General features: G+C 39.1%; 1 protein-coding gene across 1 annotated transcript in view; it reads right to left on the bottom strand.

The window, feature by feature from the left end:
• Nucleotides 1-19,107, bottom strand: part of ctnna2 (catenin (cadherin-associated protein), alpha 2) — a 270,824-nt gene that overhangs the window by 237,640 nt on the left and 14,077 nt on the right. The window contains exon 2 of the mRNA XM_079279218.1: nucleotides 11,306-11,412. Coding sequence (XP_079135344.1) covers nucleotides 11,306-11,407 — 102 coding nt within the window. The 5' untranslated portion in view covers nucleotides 11,408-11,412. The remainder of the gene's footprint in view (nucleotides 1-11,305; nucleotides 11,413-19,107) is intronic.

Genomic DNA, 19,107 nt, shown 5'->3' with positions numbered 1-19,107 from the left:
AAATATGAATATCAGAAATGACTGGATGTCAGTGTTAAAATTGTTTATTTCTGTGGCAAAAAATGCCAATGAGTCCAATGACTCATGCTTCATTTTGGCATGACATGCCTTGAGGTTTCACATAATCTTCACAACAAATGGCAGAGAATATGCCAATCCGAGATGCCGTTCACTTCAAAGACAGGCCACATAAAAGCTTTCTAAAATCTCATTCTGAAATGGCTTCAAGCGTGAGATGTGGTCACAATAGCGAGCGTCAAAGAAATGAGTGCAGCAACCGACAGAAAAACACGGCTCCAAGGACATGTGTGGGAATATAACAGCGCTGTGAGCTTTGGATGCGATGATACAGCAGTAGCATCGGAGGACATGTTTACCTACAGTGTAGTGTGCACAACAGCTTCCCAAACAGCAGGCCAGCGCCAGTAAACTAATAAAGGGACTGACAACTCTACTGGGCATCCTCTGCATGTGATCGTCGGCATGCACTCTCTCTCACTGTAACCTTCATTCCCACTTTTTTTTTTACTTCAGCCCTTGCTCATAATGAAACTTGGGACTGTCTAAGGAAATGTTGCAGCAAACTTCGATTGAACAAATCACAAAATGATCGATGTATTTTGACCTCAAGACGAAAAAAGATACTTGCATCTTCTTGGTCACAGATCTTAAAAATGACTGGGATGTGTCTCATTCACTACTCCCTTAAAGACACGTACTAGTTCACTCGATAGTGAGCAGTAAATAGAGATTTTGCACACTTAATTATTTTAAATGTTTAAATGTTCCATGAACTGGCATCCTATCACTGAATCCTGAAAAACAAAAAGAGTTTCAGTGGAGCACGGCGGTGCCTTTGCCGAGCTACAATCACTGCTGCCATGATCACAGTAAAGTCTGGGCGTGACACTCTTTGCGCTTCAGTTATCGCCAGCTCTCTGAAGACACTAATATTTTCACTGTAACTGCCTGTGGTTATGAGCACTGATCTTTTATAATTGGACTGTTTTTGCGTTGCAAATTTGCATATAAAAGGGTCAATTTTGAGCAAAAAGTATGCATATTACCAAATTAAAATACGTGCAAATAGCACGGGACCACTGATTCGCTATTTGCTTTTAGAGTCACACAGTTTATATTTGTCATATTTGTGCAGGTTTAGAGCAATCCTTTTGTGAATTCATCTCTCAGAATTTGGACAGTAACTCGGTTAACTACGTAGTAAATAGGGAGTGATTACTAATACAACCTGAATGTGACAAACAACAAACAACTGCACTCTGGAACTGTGCAAGTAGGGGTTTCTTGCAACGGAATGTTGAACTGAACAAAACCTACCCAAAGCAAACGGTTGTAAAAAAATAGTTGATTTTACAGTTCCAGCGCAGTATGGTACTTGACAGCCAGGTAAGTATGTCTGTACTCATCATTGGAAAAGCACAGACAGGTATTTGTAGAATAAAGTCTAATCCATTTATACAAGTGCAAGAACTCAAGCACATTGACCGACTTGTGTGCACACTATATCTGTTATAAAGTAGTGTGCACTATATCAGATGAAATATTTACCACACAAAACTAAAGTAATTAATGGGTTCAACCAAAGTATTCAACGTCCTACAGAGGTAGCAAACACCTCTCTATAGGGAAGCATAGCAAAAGTTGTACAGTGAACACTAACTCTGCCTAGAAGTAAATACCGCAGCAAAGTGAGACAAAACTGGAAGAGAACTGGAGACCAAAATAGTTTAGCAGTTGAGGTCAGCGAGTAAATTATTCATGGCTGATAATTGGCTTGTTTTGTGGTATTTTCTATTCTGTAAAATAAGAATAATACGTGTCATCAAGTTAACCCATGGTTTATAGGTCATATGGGAGGAAATTAAAATTAAAATGATTTAAAACCGCATATATAAAATATGGAAAAGAGAAACAACAAGCAGACAGTCATTTTTGACGATTCAGCCTCATTTAGATTACATCTGTGCTGATCTTGCTCCCAGACAAATATGCAGACACTCAGAATCTCTGATTATCTGTCTGCTTCTTTCCCTTCCATCCTCGTCCTCCCTGTCTCTCTCTCTCTCTCTCTTACAGACATACCACAGAGCAGGGAGGCAGGGCCACTGCTGGCTCACTGTCAGTCATTTGAAGATCCCAAATGGATCAGCTGTGTTTCACCCATAGATCTGCTCAGCATCTTCACAGCATAGGCTGAGTGGCATTATGTCACAGTCCTATACGTCCAGGGCACTACTACAGTATAAAGAGTATAAGTGTGTGTTTATGTTGGTTTACAAAATATCTGATGAGGCAAACCTGTATGGATGGTGGTAGTGAGTGAATGTATCCTATTACAACCTATTAGAACTGTTACTAGTGGTGCAACAGATCCTCAAACTCACGGTTCGGATCGTATCACGGATCAGAGTCACGGATCGAATCAAAAATCGGATCAGCACAAAAGATCCCTGTTCACGTTTTCTTGCCGCAGATACTAATTGCCAATCATTGATGATCCATAGACAGATACTGATCCCTTTGTTGTTTGATTGTAGCAGCTGGTCTGCAAAGCTCCAGACTATTTCTTTTTTTTACCACCGTACCAAAAATCTCCTTTAAGTAAGCCAATAATAACAAAAACAACATGAAGTTCGGACTGTTTTTGACCAGGCATCATAGTGGCTTGAATCTGTGCTTGTAATAATAGAGCTAAAAACCAACGTGTCCTGATGTGGTATATTTTCTATGACAGAAAAGCAAAGCGACATTGGACAAGTTGTCAGAAGATACAGTTCGAAGACAGGAGAAAAAAAATGTTTCACAAGATCCAGTGCAGACCCTGAGGCAGTGGAAGAGGTAATGAGCCATAAGCTAACAGGGGGCACTCTGCATTATGACACAGATGTCATCTTTATCGCACTACTCTGTAAAAATTAAGTATTACAATACATACTTGCATCGCCTTTCTCAGGAGGACATCAGTTTAAATGCATTGTGGTTGTGTGTGTGTGTGTGTGTGTGTGTGTGTGTTACTCGACACTTATGTACAGAAAGGAGAGCGAATGGGATAACAGAGCCTCAGTAATGAAAATAAAATGAAAGAGTAACAGATAAAGAGAGCAATTCAAGTTCCTGCAGTGTACATGCATGTAAGATCAATGTATAGAAACAACACTGCACTTGTTTTCAGCATCCCGCTAACAGCTGTTGCTGCGATCTATGTAATTAATATGTAAGAGCATGAAGGGGCTTTCACAAGGATATGGAGATGTCTGCCACTGCTGTAACAACCCAAAATGAGTGGCCTCTGTTGAATTATAATATCCCATCATAAACATTTATCTTAATAATTGCATAGTTTAAGGAGTTTGCCTACCCGAAACATGTAGCGAATTATCGTGATGTGGAATTCTGTGCATCCAAGGCTCATGGTCCAACTTTATTATATCTGAATATGTATCACTGCAATAATAGTCATTAAACTAAATCAGGAGTTATTTTGTTTTTCCCTCCGAAGCGAGATGCTGTAGCCAACAAGCGGTTGCCAAATTCCTAAAATCATGACTCCTCTTCAGCCTTTAGAGAAAGACTGTTCTGTGGTTAAAATAACAACTCTGAAGAGAGGTAAAGCATCCCTCCTTGCCTCCAAAAAGTGTCAGTTTGAGGTCCAGACTTTCTCCTTTTCCGCGAGCTTAATGGATTATGACAGTGATGCAGCATGAAGCCTTAATCCCCTTGCTGCCGCCGTCTCGCCTCCCTTCATGTTAAGCCCCTTGACGTGTGTGTGTGTGTGTGTCAGGTGCCAACCAATGCTAGGAGTCAAACCTTGGGGCTTGGATGACATGCAAAGACCTGCATCCCATGGAAGCAGAATGCAATGTCAACGACCAAACATCCCAAATGTGGGAATCCCGTTCAAGAGGCGGAGTTAGGGAGGAGAGATCAGGGGGTTTTAGGCAAGGCAAGGCAAGTTTATTTGTATAGCACATTTCAACAACAAGGTAATTCAAAGTGCTTCACATAAAACCATTAAAAGCATCAAAACATAAGGCAAAAGAAAAGGAGATTTAAAAACAATTAAAGAAACAGTGTAAGAAATAAAATTCAGTCGTAAAAAGTAAAGGAGATTTAAAACATACATTGAAACAATAATTGATGTCTCCCTGAGACATTACGCTGCACGCAATCAACCATACACTGCCACAATTCTGCAATTACTCGCACACAAACCACGTCTGGAAAAGATCTCTGCCGATCTGCGTTTTATAGTGTACGCCTTGCACGAACTCGGTCCCGGAGGAAATGGCGATATATTGTGCAGTCCTTTTAAAACCATTAAAAGCATCAAAACATAAGGCAAAAGAAAAGGAGATTTAACAGCAATTAAGAACAGTGTAAGAAATAAAATGCAGTAGTAAAATGCAGACATGCAGGAAATTGATTTTTTAACCCTGTAAGAGCCAACACATTCTTCTGTGGCTTTACCAGCTACATGAGGCTGGTAAACATGATAGCAAAGCACCGACAATGGAACTCCATTGGACATGGCGAGACTCTCCTGGGCTGAATTCAAAAACTATAGAATACTTTTTAAATTTAGCATCATAAGTGTCATAATCTGTAAGACCAATCAAACTGGAATGCACATCACAGTAACAATAGTTAAATTTAAAAACTAACTGTGCAAACGAGCACCTCAGCTGCTGCATCTGACTGCATAATAATTAAACAACAGCCTCAAAGCAAAATGACCTCTGACAGCAATTATTCTGCACACTACAAACTCAGAGTGAAGATTCCTTCCGAATGAAAGACGTTTACAATTGCAAGGCAGAGGAGCTGTCAGTAGTGATGGGTTTTTATGGCAGGAAATGAATGCAACCTGGCAGAAGTGGTGGTGGATGGGTCAAACAAACGCGGGACCCTTCGTCCAGGAGACAGCGAGTAAACGTTGACATTGGGTGAGTCTCAACGTCTGGAAAGCGTCCTTGGTAGAACGGGTATTAAAAGCAGGCTCCTTCAGAGGCGACTTCAAGACTCCTTCACAGCATCGGAGAGCACACGTTGTTGGAGAATAAAATAAAGAGCAATTTCTGGTTGGAGTATTGAGTTTGCATTCGTCAAAACATTATACACAAGTCATTATCATTATTTATAAACATGCAAAACAAGCTACCAGACTCTAGGCATTGAAAAAAACAATTTTATCTCGCCAATTGTAAAATAAACACTCGACAGAAACAAAACAAAGCCCCTCAAAACCATCTTGGTTGGCTCTAAAATCACACCCTTGGATGTAAAAATAAACTCTCCTCTCCTCAAACCTACCAGACAAACACAGTCATTTCACCTCGCTGATTGTAGAAAACACACTTCATTTAAACTCGACAGAAACAAAATAAAAGTCATCAAAACTGTCTTCATTGGCCCACTCTGGTTTGGTCGAAATGAAGCCTTAATTCACAGAGTTTGTCTCAACTGAATGTTCAATCCTAATTATGAATTATTATTTATCATCATTCTCGTAGCAAATCAGTCATATTTGGCCAGAATTTGAATGCTGAATTTGTTTATTAAAGATCATAAATGTAACAGAAAATGTGTCTGTTGCTGTATTGTATTAATTGAAAGCAATTTCTTTTTTTGGTTAACAAAAAATGGTGGACAGGAAAAAGCCTGGTATTAAAAACATACAAAGGTAACTCCTGTTGAATAGTTTATTAAAAATGATGGGTGCTGTCTATGGGTTTTTTTTTTGTAAATGGAATATTTATAGTTGAAGTGATAGTACAATAAGCACACACAACAAATAAAGCAAAGCAAGCCAAATCAACAAACCATTATTTCTGTGTATATAACAAGTCAAGATGAAATGAAATGAGTGAGCAAAAACTAAATAAACAGACAAACTAATGATCCAATGTGTGAGAGAGAGAGGCGGAGCAAAAGAGAAACTTTTCTCTGATGAAATACAGTTTGACGTTTGAAATGATGAACACCTCTCACCCTGCACACGAGAAACACTACATGTGAGACGGATGTGAGTTCTGGGATCAGCACACTTACATTCACCAGAAGTGCAAATGCACTAAATTAGCAGCAATAGCACCAATGGAATGGAAAGGCTTGCTTTTTGTTTTAATGGGTTTTTTTATGCTCACAGTCAGTTCACCTTAATACACTGACACGGTGTCAGCCCCAAAAAGCCCCTTATGAAATGTAATTCAAAATGTTGTTTGTCACATGCAATGATGTGCTGTTTGCCACAGAATAACTGTACACTGATGACTAATCTGATAGAAAGTATTTTTCATTTGATAGCTTTTGTTCTCAAATGTGTTTGTCTGTTTGGATACATCCATGTGCACACGCCTGCCAACAATTTTAAACAATGTGACAATATCTAAAAATGCTTTAATGCTCTCATGATTGAACAGCTGTTGAGCAGGTTTCAGTGTCCCTGTAGTTGTCTATACTAGGGCATACAATGAGCCGCTTTTCTGTGTATTTCAGAGAGATACATGTATTATCACCCACATGTTGGTATGACATTTTACTGGCGAGACAGAAGTTAGTCCGTCGCAAATATTGCAGCAAATAATCATGGAACAGCTATATATCTTTTCTGTTTATAAAGGATAGCATAACGTTTCCCACAATACAAGGAAGGAACAACACATCCTTCATTAGCATATGAAATATTCACTTTTTAACTCTCAATACCAAGCATACACATTAACAAATGACCCTCAACCTCCAGAAGCCAAGAACGGCGTCTTGCAAAGTTACATAATGTACATTGTTACATGTTAAAAGTTGAATTCAAAGTTTCAAATGAATATTTCATTTGAATATGCACCTCAAGAGCCACAACAGCACTGCATGAGATTATCCACTGACTGCAAGTGAAGATGGTCGAAGCGAAAGTTTAGCAAGTGCCGAAGTTCTGTCATCATCTTCTCGGCCAAATTATAAAAAGTGGAAACTAGATATAACTCAACTGGTTTCTGTTCAGTGCCCTCACATTTCCATATCAACATGAATATATTCTAGACTGTCGTAAATTAAACGAGTCAAACTTCGAGTGTGCTTTTTTGGCTCCACCTGCCTCTCAGGGATACCTCCCTATATAATGCTTTCAAAAAATATCTACTGCCTGCAGTATAAAAATGTTTACTGTATCTGAAGTATGCTGCCTTCATAGGCAGTGATGAAGTAAGCCCCTCAGTATTGGACTTGCCCAGCACTCCAGCAGGGGTGAGAGAAGCTGGTCATGATAAATGAGCCCGCTATCTCAGGCACTGTCAGCGTGAGCCGGGCTTGTCTGTCCTCCGAGGCTACCTTTTATTCCATCCAAAAACACTGAATCATCCAAATTGACAGGAAAAACAATCACAGTCTCTCGGTCGTATCCGACAACGCTTCACGCGTCCAACGCAATCGCAGTAAAAGACGCACTACCACAGTTGACAGCTGTGCTTATTCCCATAGGTGTAGTGAAGGCATGCTGCCGCAATAGCAGCATTTTTATAGCGTTTTACAATTATTAAGCAGTACAGCAGATGAATCATTGTTTACTGTAATATCCATATATTCAGAGAGGTAACAGTCAGATGAGGGAGCAAATTAAGTAACAGTTCATTTAATTAATAAGCAGTTAAATGAACATTTCTCAATTTGAATCTCAGTGTCGAGAAACTGCTAATAAAACTCCCCAATATAGCTCTGACATGATCAGATGATTATTATTTCTAGATCTGTCCGAACAAAAGACCTGCAGCTCTATGTTTTTCTGTTTTGGCTAAATTGATAATTATTGTCAGAATGAATCAGTCTGAAAAAAATAAAATAAAATCACTGCTTCAAAAACAGCAAAACAGATTTTAATTAAGATAAATTCAAAGGGAGTACACAAAACAGTTTGGTCGTACCGATTGGCTGTAAGGGCAGCCGGGGGCATTGCTATGAAAAGTAATTAGTAGTTATCACTATGTGTCGAGAGAGGAAGCTTTTCAGCTTTTTGTCCTGCTAACAATAAGTAATTACCTCTCTGTCACTTTGACCTCTCATGAGAACACACACTGGATGTGGATGACAGACGACACACAGCACACACGCCTGAATGGAAACCATGTACTGCCTACATTTAGAGTATATTTTCCATGAGAGTTTGTTCGGATATTTTATGCCAATGTGATTCAAACTAGGGTGATGATGCCATTTAAAAAAAATGCATGTTTTGGTTTTCTTCCAAGCAAACAGTGACGCTAGTTCATCGGAAGCTTGTATGTAATCCGATTACAGCATATATACCCAAAACCCAAAGTTATGCAGGCAGGGATGAGCAGATAAATGGCCAGCAATAACTCAAGATGAGAAATCTGATCAAATGAATGAGGAGTGAAACCCATTCTCAACTTTTGCGCTCATTCATCCATGTCTTCGTGTACTCTTATTGGTATTTGGATGATTTTCCATGCACTGAACTTTGTCGAGGCAGAAAATGAGCTGGTTCAGCAAAAAAAAATTATTAAGCAAGCAAGTCTAGTGTGATTACGCTGTTCGGGATTTAAGCATTTAAGCATGTTACACGTCAGCTGTTCTGTTGAAGTGGATTGAAGAAGTGACGCATGCCGGCACAGATGCTAACTCCGAGCTTAACAATATCTTCTATGGTTGGCCTATGTCGGCTCATTTGACATTGATATGAACATCAAAACATTGAAGAGATTTTATCCCCAAAGCCTGCACATCTGTGGTGCAGTGGATAGTATTTGTCAGTGTCAATAAACAAGAGCAAAAAGCTTGGATGACTCACGAGAGCTACAGTATTACGCAACCCCAAAGTGGAGGTTTCTGTACTGATGACGTATCATCTGTTCAAACAGAAGAATGGGCTGCCCTGAACAGCTTGCAAAGACATTATATTTAACATATAACAAGATGCATACCTACTTATGTTTGTACTGTCGCAATTTGCATTGTTGCATTTCAGGAGTTACTGCACAACTGCGTTTTGTATTGTGTTTATTGAAGTGTCTCAAGGCTATCCATATTACAATGCAATACGTTTAAAAAAAGTAATTAAAACAGAGTTATGAAGCATTCACGCTGTTCTTTTTTTCTAAAATCTTGTTTAGGACTGTGGACTTGGGTGTAAAGATTTGACTCGAGATTTGACTCGAGTCAAATAGAATTATTTTGATATAAGTGGGTGTAAAAGGGTGCTGCGCGTGAATACAATAGGAGATTAGAGGGCTGTGTATTTCTGCTGCAACAGGTACAGCTGGCAACAAGTTGACAATCAATATCGACAATACAATACATTCTCTCGGGGAGCAAAGAGGAACAGGTTGTGTTGCGAGTCCCAGGCTGCAAGTAAATCTAGGCTTTCCAAATATTTTATCCACCACTGTCAGTAGATCGGCCATTACCTGCAATGAAGCAGATTTATGAAGACATCCTGGGGAAACAGGACAGTTGCCAAAGATGTCTTTCTGGAATAAATTGGTACAGTCCCGCCTGGAGTCTGTGTTCATTTTGCAACTATACTGAGAGTGAATCTGCTTGATTTTGTAGAGGGATTTCTGATTTGTTTGTGTCTGGCAAGCCAGTTTCCTGTCCTGTGAGGAACTACTGGCAGCTATGGGTTTGGCTTCAGTGTGTGTGAGACGACACGGAGAGGCGACTGTTTGTTCTAAACAGTTGCGCCTCCTGAGGAGGTTAGCATAAATGCTGCTATAGCATCGGTTCTATCAGCGCTGGAGAGTATCTCTTTATTGAAAGAAGAGCAAAGAATGACGCTGAAGGCTTTTTTTTGATAGAAAGGTTGTTTCTGCTCTTCTCACAACTGGCTTCGGTAAGAGTTTGATTGATGGATGGCTCATCCAATGACCTGCAAAGTATTTTTGGAAGTGCCTTTTTCTAAACAATCTCCAATAACGGCATCTTAGATGGTTGTGTGTGACAAAGCAGCTGGCGGGGGGGGGGGGGGGGTCGTGTTTCTCTTCCTGTTCGCACAGTAATAAACAGAATGTGCAAATGGTGAAACATTGCTTGAGATAAGCCATTCATCACTGTAGACACTGACACAGTTGGTCATTATAATTAGTAATTAATGCAGAAGGAATGGGACAACACAGGTTTCTATCACACAAAATGTACATTATTGGGATAATCGTGAATCTCGTCATGTGAGTGATTTAAAAAAAGCTGTCCAGCTCGCTATCATGGAAGTGAAAAATAGGGCCTGATTTTAAAAAATACAGGAATTATCAAGAAAAAGACCAGACTCACACAATGTTGCTATTTTTATCAATTCATTTGATTGATTTATGCAGGGGGACCTTATGATTTATCATTACCTCATTTCAGATTGTTTGTTGTTCACTAAAAACGGTGTGTGTCCTATCTGTGAACTGAGAAAATGTTTCTCAACAAAATGTAAAGTAAAGTAATTCCACTATGTTCTGGAGCCATTTTAGGAATGTTAAGCATATTGTGTTGATTATCTGAGTAATGTTTTGAATTGTAATGATTTTGCCCCGGATAATCATGACATGGATATTTCATATTGTTCCATACCAATAATGCAGTTGATGGTATATTCAGGTGCTTTTGATACGATTAATCAATCTAAAATCTTTGAAATATTGAATTCCCGCTGTGTAGGCCTTTGCCAGACTTATACACCTTAATACAAGTTCTGAGTCACATGATAATTCTGTGATAGAAGACTAAATCTGCCAAAGCTACAGGTGTTTGCTTCTAACATGTCAAATAATATGGCTGTTATCTGAACCAGGATTAAGTAAGATTCGAGGCAGATTCAATAAATAAATTCAGAATCAGAATCTTCAAAAAGTATCAACAATATCTAACCCTAGTCACGGACTGTGTCACAATAAGCCAGGGTGAACAAAGTGGTGTTCAGCCATCTGTTCAGCTTGAGAAGTCAAACCAAGTCTTTTGCAGGAACACAATGCAGTTTAGCTTCTTTTCAACAAGTCATCCAACAAATGTGCAACCAGAAAGTAATCCATTTGTTCTCATACTGAACTATGACACGTGTCTTGTGTTTATAAATCCATCAAAATTACTGCCGTCATACTTTGGAAGACTTACTGATTGTAGACAAAAATGTAAGAGTGTCAAAAACTATGAATTTGGATTTAGTCTTTGTCTTGTTGGTACATATATTATAAGACATCAACCGATTTGAGTGAGACAGACGACTCCAGTTATCGTTTAAACGCCAATGCTATTTTTTTGTCACATTTGCATCAAGTGTTAACTGAACTACCTGCGTGACGAGGGGCTCCAGAAGCCTCTCCACAGTCAGGGTGCGGATCTCCAGACTCTTGGGGTCCCATTTCAACAGGATGGGGGAGGTGGCGGTCGTCATGGTCTCTGTTGGGAGCAAAAGCAGATCAGCGGTTAGAGGAATGTTGGCAGTTTAAAGGGGTTTTTTTGCTCATTAAAACAAATTCAATTCTGTGACGGATCATATTGCACATTATATTTGCCCAAGAGGGCTAGAGGTGTTCACACAGTTGGTAAGAAGTGTTCAGCTGTACCAACTCCAACCATTTTTAAATACAGGTCTGCTGGCATGAATGTTTCTCAAAATCTGACAGGTTGATGATAGACAACAGGTGATGTCAGAGTGGCGGGAGCCTCGCTGGGGCAGCATTGTGCTTTAGAACTCTTCTGTAGTTGGTATTTGTCTTGCTAACCCACTCTATGGCATGTTTTCTGTGATGCACTGATAAAGGTTTGCCAGCAGGTTGAGTTGTTCGATGATCAGGAAAGATTGCTGCTGAAGACTCAACCACAACCAGGTTACACTTTACAGATGGTATTGATGGTGATATAAGCAGAGCTAGACACTTACTGGGTGAAGATGGGCCAGGATATGGAGTTCATAGATATGTCCTTATAATAAAAAGATGTTTATTTTGACAATGACAAGGTGTCACCATAACATTTCCAATTAAATATTGTGTTGTGTATTCATAGGGACCATATTGTCTCAGCAATTCCATAAAATAGACTACTGGCTCAAAAACAAGATTTTTATGGATGTCCGGTAACTGTTGACAGTCTGCAAATCTTGGCTCTGCACATCAAATAAAACAAAGCACACTCAACAATTTATGGCCGGCCACCCCTCTAACCTTAAATTTATGCGATTAACTTTCTAAATGAACTCCAGTATTACAATGTATCTCTCCAAAGCTGGAACGTATTGAGTAAGGCTACAGTGAATTCACATTCATCAGTTGAAAAGCTATATGCCATTCAGTGGAGTTTTAGCATAGAATTGTCCACATTACTTAAAATCATGCAGGTACAAGCATTGGATTGTACTGCAGCATTGTACTACGGGAGTGAAAAACACGAAGGAAAGCAGGCAGAAGTAAAGAAAAACAGGAGGAAAGTTCAGCGAAGCCTGAAGTGAGTCACATAAGTGAAAAGATGCACTCCTGAGAAGGTGCTGAGCTCTGCAATATGAGTCTCAGTCGTATAATTCTTCAGACGATCTGCTCTTTAACTTGGAATATTTTGTTCATTATATTTTTTAAACCCTAAAGCTCAGTGGGGTTACATTAGGTGAATGTAAGGACGGAACAGCTGGCTTGGGGGCAGCAGTCTGTTTTACTGTGTGGGATGTGTTTCTACAGTAAGCAATTTCAGAACGGGCCAGCTGGGACTGGCTCAGTCTACTGCCAATGTCAATGAGGCAGAAGGGAATAAAGGATGTGAATGAGCATGACAGATCTGGGCCAGAGGGCCCTAATACTACACACAGTGGGTTAAAGATGGATGAACATTAGGCAAAACGGCAACCTGGCACTATTGATGGAACCGCGACCAAGTCATCATTGTTCTTTCAAAAGATCTTCAGCTCCAAAAGAATCGCAGGCCTTCACTTATGCTGGTGACATTACATTTCTGTCCCTGCAAAGACATCTGGACAGGGACAATGAATCAGGCTGTGTGCGTCTGTCAACTAATCAACCTGTCATGAACAGTGGTTTGACAGTTTCAAAAAGTACACAAACTGAGAGGTGGACAGGAGTGTTGAATACAGTGGTGCAGTCTACGGTTACTTCTGGCAAGACCTAAAACATTGCGCAATGGAGACAGAAACCTTTCACACATCGCAAATTGTGAATTAACGAGCTGACAGTTGTGCTACGATTGCTGCAGTGAATGTGGGGCAAAGCATCTATACAGAGACATTTAAAAGAAATATGCAAACATGATTTTCCTTAAAAGTTGAGCTTTTTCCAACAAATACACTCTGCAAGTCACTATGTGTTCTAGGAAATTGATGATGAGAGATAAAAAGAACATAATTTTTGTCATTTTGGAACTTATTGTTGCAGTTTCACAACAGAATGTATCGTTTTGCTGTTCAGAAAGACCAACAAAGTGACTCTCTCTCTCTGCTAACAGTCTAAGTTATGTCCGTTTACATTAGCAGCCAGCTGGTTTAATAGTAGCTCAGAATAACTTGAAACTTGCCCCGTGTGACAGTCTCTCTTTTTGAAGACTAGTTCTGCAGCTTTCATTTATTTCATTTATTTCTTCATTTATTAGAGGTGTCCCGGCAGAGCATGGTGCACACAGCAAAAATAAGCAGGAGTGATGCAGATGCAAGAGGAACATGCCACTGATGAGAAAACAGCAGCACTGTGGAAAATCTCAGGCCGCCATTGTAACGCGACAAACGGTTTCCTGGTGTATGACAGTGGAACTTCTCAAGGACCGGGTTGAAACTAGCCTTGACACATTATGTAAGCAAAACAATGATAGAACATGCTTTGTCAAGATATTGGTAATAAGTGATACTTCATAGTGATTGTGTCAGTTATAGCTGAACTGGAAATGTTTCGATTGTTGGTGGAGATCTCTGTAAATGTCATGTCTCTGTCAATGAGTGCTATTCACGCCTACATGTTCAAATTGTAAAAATGTCGTCAATTGTGTCCCTGCGTGAGTTCATTGTCATGTACAGCAGATGGACCAGTATCCCGCCCCCTAACAGTAAAACTCAATTCAGTTAGAATTCAATAAAACTACAATGTGATGTGGTTTTACTGATGTCTCTGGTTTTATTGAAACCCATTCTCTGAAATGCAACATGCATTCTGTCGCACAGTTTTGTTGACTTGGTATCGTGTTCTCAACGGCCAGCATGGGAAAAAATGCATCCATGGAACTCAGAGAAAATAAGGGTAAGCAAGCAATGTGGCAAGGTTGTGAGTTATGTTGTGCATCCTCCTTTGCTTACTTGTCACTGAGGCACCACATTTCCTACGCAGTCTATGTGCTGCGTGTCCTTTATAAAAGTTAGGAGATAGATATTTCCACAGCATCTGCCTATTTTTGAGGAGGGATAAAATATCTCCTCCTCAAATCTGTCTTGTTAAACAAACATGTTTTGGTAAAGAGCATGAGCAACACTTCAGTTTTTGTAATCTGTGAGATGTCCCACCATCTGCTGTGGACAACTGTGTGTGTGTGTGTGTGTGTGTGTGTGTGTGTGTGTGTGTGTGTGTGTGTGTGTGTGTATGTGTGTGTGTGTGTTTGTGTGTGTGTGTGTGTGTGAGAGACTGGCAAATGGTCAGAGCAAAGCAAGACAGAAAGGAATATAAAGTGATATATGTACTGTATAACACACAGTGACTGTACAATGTACCCGCTACTGCAGTGTACAGTTTAAAGCAAGCATTGTTGACTGTCATGTGACACGTCTTTACTTTCTGACACATCTAACAACTGTTTCCTTCTGCCCCCAGGACAGGCTTTTGGTGAAAGATGGTGACGTTTCAGGACGTTGACAATAACAAAATACGCAGGGTGAAAAATGGGCCATCTTCTACTTTTTTTAGGATTTATTCTACGGCACGACACAAGCATTCACATAAATATTCGACACCTTTCGTCGAGATAATGATATCTAGACGAACATTCAAGTAGTTTAAAAATAAGATGAAGAAGTCCAACAGCTGCTCTTTCTGGCTGGTTGCACTCATGGCTTCTGTATTACCCAGTGAACCGCTCACTATCAGTGTTTGTGATGAATGCGTTACCAGCTCAATGCATCGTTGCGTTAAGTTGAGAGGTGTTTCTTATAGTCTGCCCTATAGATGTAATTCAACAACACAGCTATCTACAACATATTTTCTACATTTAATGGTATTGGAATGAATAATGAAAACCGGGGGAATCAATGCCATTTGAAACATTAGTAACGGTCTATGATTAAGTCACAGAACAGAAGTATCATTGTGGAGGATAATGAATCATCAATCATAGCACTGCTTCACTTCCACAATACTTGCAAGAACTGTTAAATGACTTACTGTAGTTACTTACTTATTAAAACACTTCATTTGGGATTACACTAAAAAAAGACTAAATATATTTATTTATGCAAATGATTCATAAGCACCGACTCGGTACATAGTCTGTACATTAAATTCACAAAAGATAAGGAGCGTGATGATGAAACCACAGTACGGTCGTATGATATTAAACCTCATGCAGCACTCACCCATCACATGACAAGAACAACTAAAATATGCCTATTAAAAAAAAATCTTAAATTAAGGCCATGATATCATTGCTCATGTGTATTCTTGCTTGGAAACACTTTCGAATGGAACAACCACACAGATGGGCGGCCCAGATGCTCAGTGGTGAGCACTGCAGGCTTGTGTGGAATGTCCATATCACAAGTGAGTCCCACTCCATGGTGCTTCAGCTATCTGAACAGTCTGAAGCCATAGACTGTGGCTGAGGTTTTAAATTGGCTGTATTAATGGTTGTGAATATGTGAGCTAGTTAGCTTTGCAATAAACTGTTGGTCGGTATGTTAACCTTCAAGATGTCAAATAATAAATGGATGAGCAAACACACTGAAACACTGAAAGTGGTTTAGATGCACTTTGAAAGCAAAATACATGTATCGTTATTGCTTGTAGCAGTTTAAATAGATAATGTATTGGTATCAATATATATATATATATAAATGATATATTATACAATATATATTATATATATATTATACTTTATTCTGACTTCTCTTGCTATTATTACCTTGAGAAAGGGGGTGCATTGTTTGGCACATCTAACCACTCCCTTTCTATCTTGATTATTTAATTTAAACTTATTTTCCAGAATTAATACTAGTTACTTACATCGTCGATTTAATTCTGCCATATTTGAAAGCTGGGCCATCTTAGCTGCAGAACGGTACCAAATAGTTTGATATAAATCAATATCAATAAAACCGGATCAATCAAATTCATTCAATTATGAATTAAACAATCAACCAACATAGACAGACCTTATTATCATGACACAGACATACCTATGCAGATAATCATGTGTACCTATATGCTTCATACATGAATGGATAGGATTAAACTTACAGAGTAAGTTATTATGGACGTAACTATACTTATTATATATAAACTTTTCACTGTTTGAGATGTGGGCAACTTCAAGCTTGCACAATTAACGTATGAAGTCAGTAATGTAAGATGAGTGTTCTGTACAGAACAAGATGAGAACAAATTCAAACAAAACAGTTAAAAGAGTCACTTTGTGAAGTGAGTTTTACTATAATAACTAACTATAATAATTATATACAGGACTTAGTCAAACTAAGACTAGCACTAGCATATCAATTAAGGTACATGTTATTTTGCATGTAGTTTCTTTAAGTGGTTCTTCAAACAAATGTTTCTCTGTGTCTTTCTCCGCAGGAATTTAGACGCTCGTAAAACACGAGGTCATAAAACCTTGCAGGCACAGCCTTAACAAAGGTCTTATGCTTCATAAATGTAATAAATGTGGCTGTCAAAAAAGGCACGAGGTAAATTGAGTCACTTCGTAAACTAGGGGTCATTAGAGAAATGTATTTGTTAAGATTTTGTCATCCTTATCACCATCAGACTACAGTTTTTATCAACTTTCCATCGACGTTCGTTACGTACAAAAACAGACACGGACTCAGCTGGAACAATAAACTAAACGCTGACAAACAATACAACCTAAAATCTAGAGTTTAGTGTCATGGAGGCTGAGAGCACCAGGAAAACCATTTGCACATCCTGTCACTGCTGACTGAATGAAATGTTTTATCATCAGAATGCAGGGGTGGCAACCATGAAGGAGTGGTAACAATGGCCTCTGTAGCTAGTTCACCACACGCTGCCATTTCCTATGAGGCAGCTCATTTGTCACCTAATGTTGGGTCTTCTTGATACCGTTTGTTTTTTATTGGCCATTAAACAACATTATCACCTTAGGTTCTGCTTGTGTCAGCGCTTCTCTGAAATAATGCTGATGACATGACAGAGAGACAGCTGCTAGTGGATGGCAAGTAATTACCTCAGTGGACCAGGTGTTAAACAAGCTGTGCATTTTTGTTTTATTCACCATGACAAACAGGGATTTAAGGTGGAATTTAAACAATTCATGATTGCTTTAATCATACTTTCACTTAATCAGGTGTGATTAACAACCACAGTTAGCAATAGAGGAGGTACAAATAATAGAACAAATGGTGTGATGTGTTAGTCTCTTAACACAACAGTGTATCTCTGTTGTGTATAATAGGATATTTCTGGTCTCATGATACCCTTATGATTATAACACAGGCTGCAGGCAGTCTGACATCACTGGTAAACCAGTTAATATCTGCCATAAACATGTATTCCCATGACGAAGCATTCAAATGTCTTCATTCAAATTTCATTTTCGGGTTGTGCATGTAGTGTGCAGTTGTCACTTTCTGCCCCAGAATTCCATAAAACAGAAATAAAACCAACCCTAATGAATGCAGATGTATACTAACACGTTTTTCAGATGAAATAGTTGAATAAACCGATGATACACTGACCAACCTTTACAAAAAATGGAAAATTAGGTATTATTTCTGACTAAAAACTATTGATTGATTGACTATGAATGCTTTTATTGTGGTAAAGGAAGCTTGCAGTATTCAATCCACTATCAACTTCAAAAAACCCAACAGATGAATAGATATTAATGCTCGATTAACATAAGAAACTGATGATCTCATATCGCTATCTTGTCATATCCAAGTCAAATCCAAGTGCACTAATAAGAAGTAGCACAGCCAGATGCAGACAGGTCTCCGACAGTTCATTAAGATTTATATTCAGACGACAGTGAACACCAGAAACCTTTCAACAACTCATGGATTAAATCTTATCAGGTACAGATTCATTTACTCAGTGACATTTTGATGCATGTAAAATCAAACGATACACCAAAAAAAAAAAGAAAGAGGGTCGTATCATCAACCCAACGCCAGTGCTCTGATGAAGTAGAAAACCAGGGAAGGGCTGTTTCTACATCTGCAGCTAGACAAATGTATGGCTATGGTTGGGTGGTAGAGTACCAGGGTTATTTTTTATCTCAGAAAGAAGCAGAAGGGCTTTTTTTAAGACCACAAGGAACCTTTTTGCTAAGAACCAGTGATGCAACAGATAGAATTTGGTCTGCTGAAAAAAAACGCATGACATCAGACGCCTAAATCTTGTGAACAACTATTCCCCACATTAGCAGTTCAGATCATAACAAAATAACACATTTGCCATTCTATGTCAGTTCTACAGTTCACTGGAAGCATCTTTAGTACAATTTGAATAACATTCTTTGCTCATGCTGGATCTTGTGTGTATTTTGTGTAACTGAATCATTGGTTGCTTACATTGTTCTTTTTCTTGCTGTTTGCAATGGTCCATTAAAGATGACGGATGTATTGTGTTTTAATGGAAGTAAACGAATCAAGGCCCTCTGTTGTTCTCAGACAGCTTTGGTGTTTCAGATGTATATTATACTATAACTGCAAGAGGCTGTAGCAGGATGATAAGTGCACCTCAACAAATCAGGTAAACATAGCGCTGGCAGTGTAGACAGATATTCTGCTGAGTCAGAGCTCTGTTGTGTGTGTCTGTATGGATTGAGCACCTGACTGACAGAGCTACTCCATCCAGCAGTCTATTAACAATAACAAAAGAAAACAGATATCATAGTACTATTCAATACTGTTGGCCC

This window comes from Melanostigma gelatinosum, assembly GCF_949748355.1.
Source record: "Melanostigma gelatinosum genome assembly, chromosome: 11".
In the NCBI taxonomy this organism is placed as follows: Eukaryota; Metazoa; Chordata; class Actinopteri; order Perciformes; family Zoarcidae; genus Melanostigma; species Melanostigma gelatinosum.
The sequence above is the reverse complement of the archived record's forward strand: the minus strand, read 5'-3'. Positions and strand labels throughout refer to the sequence as shown.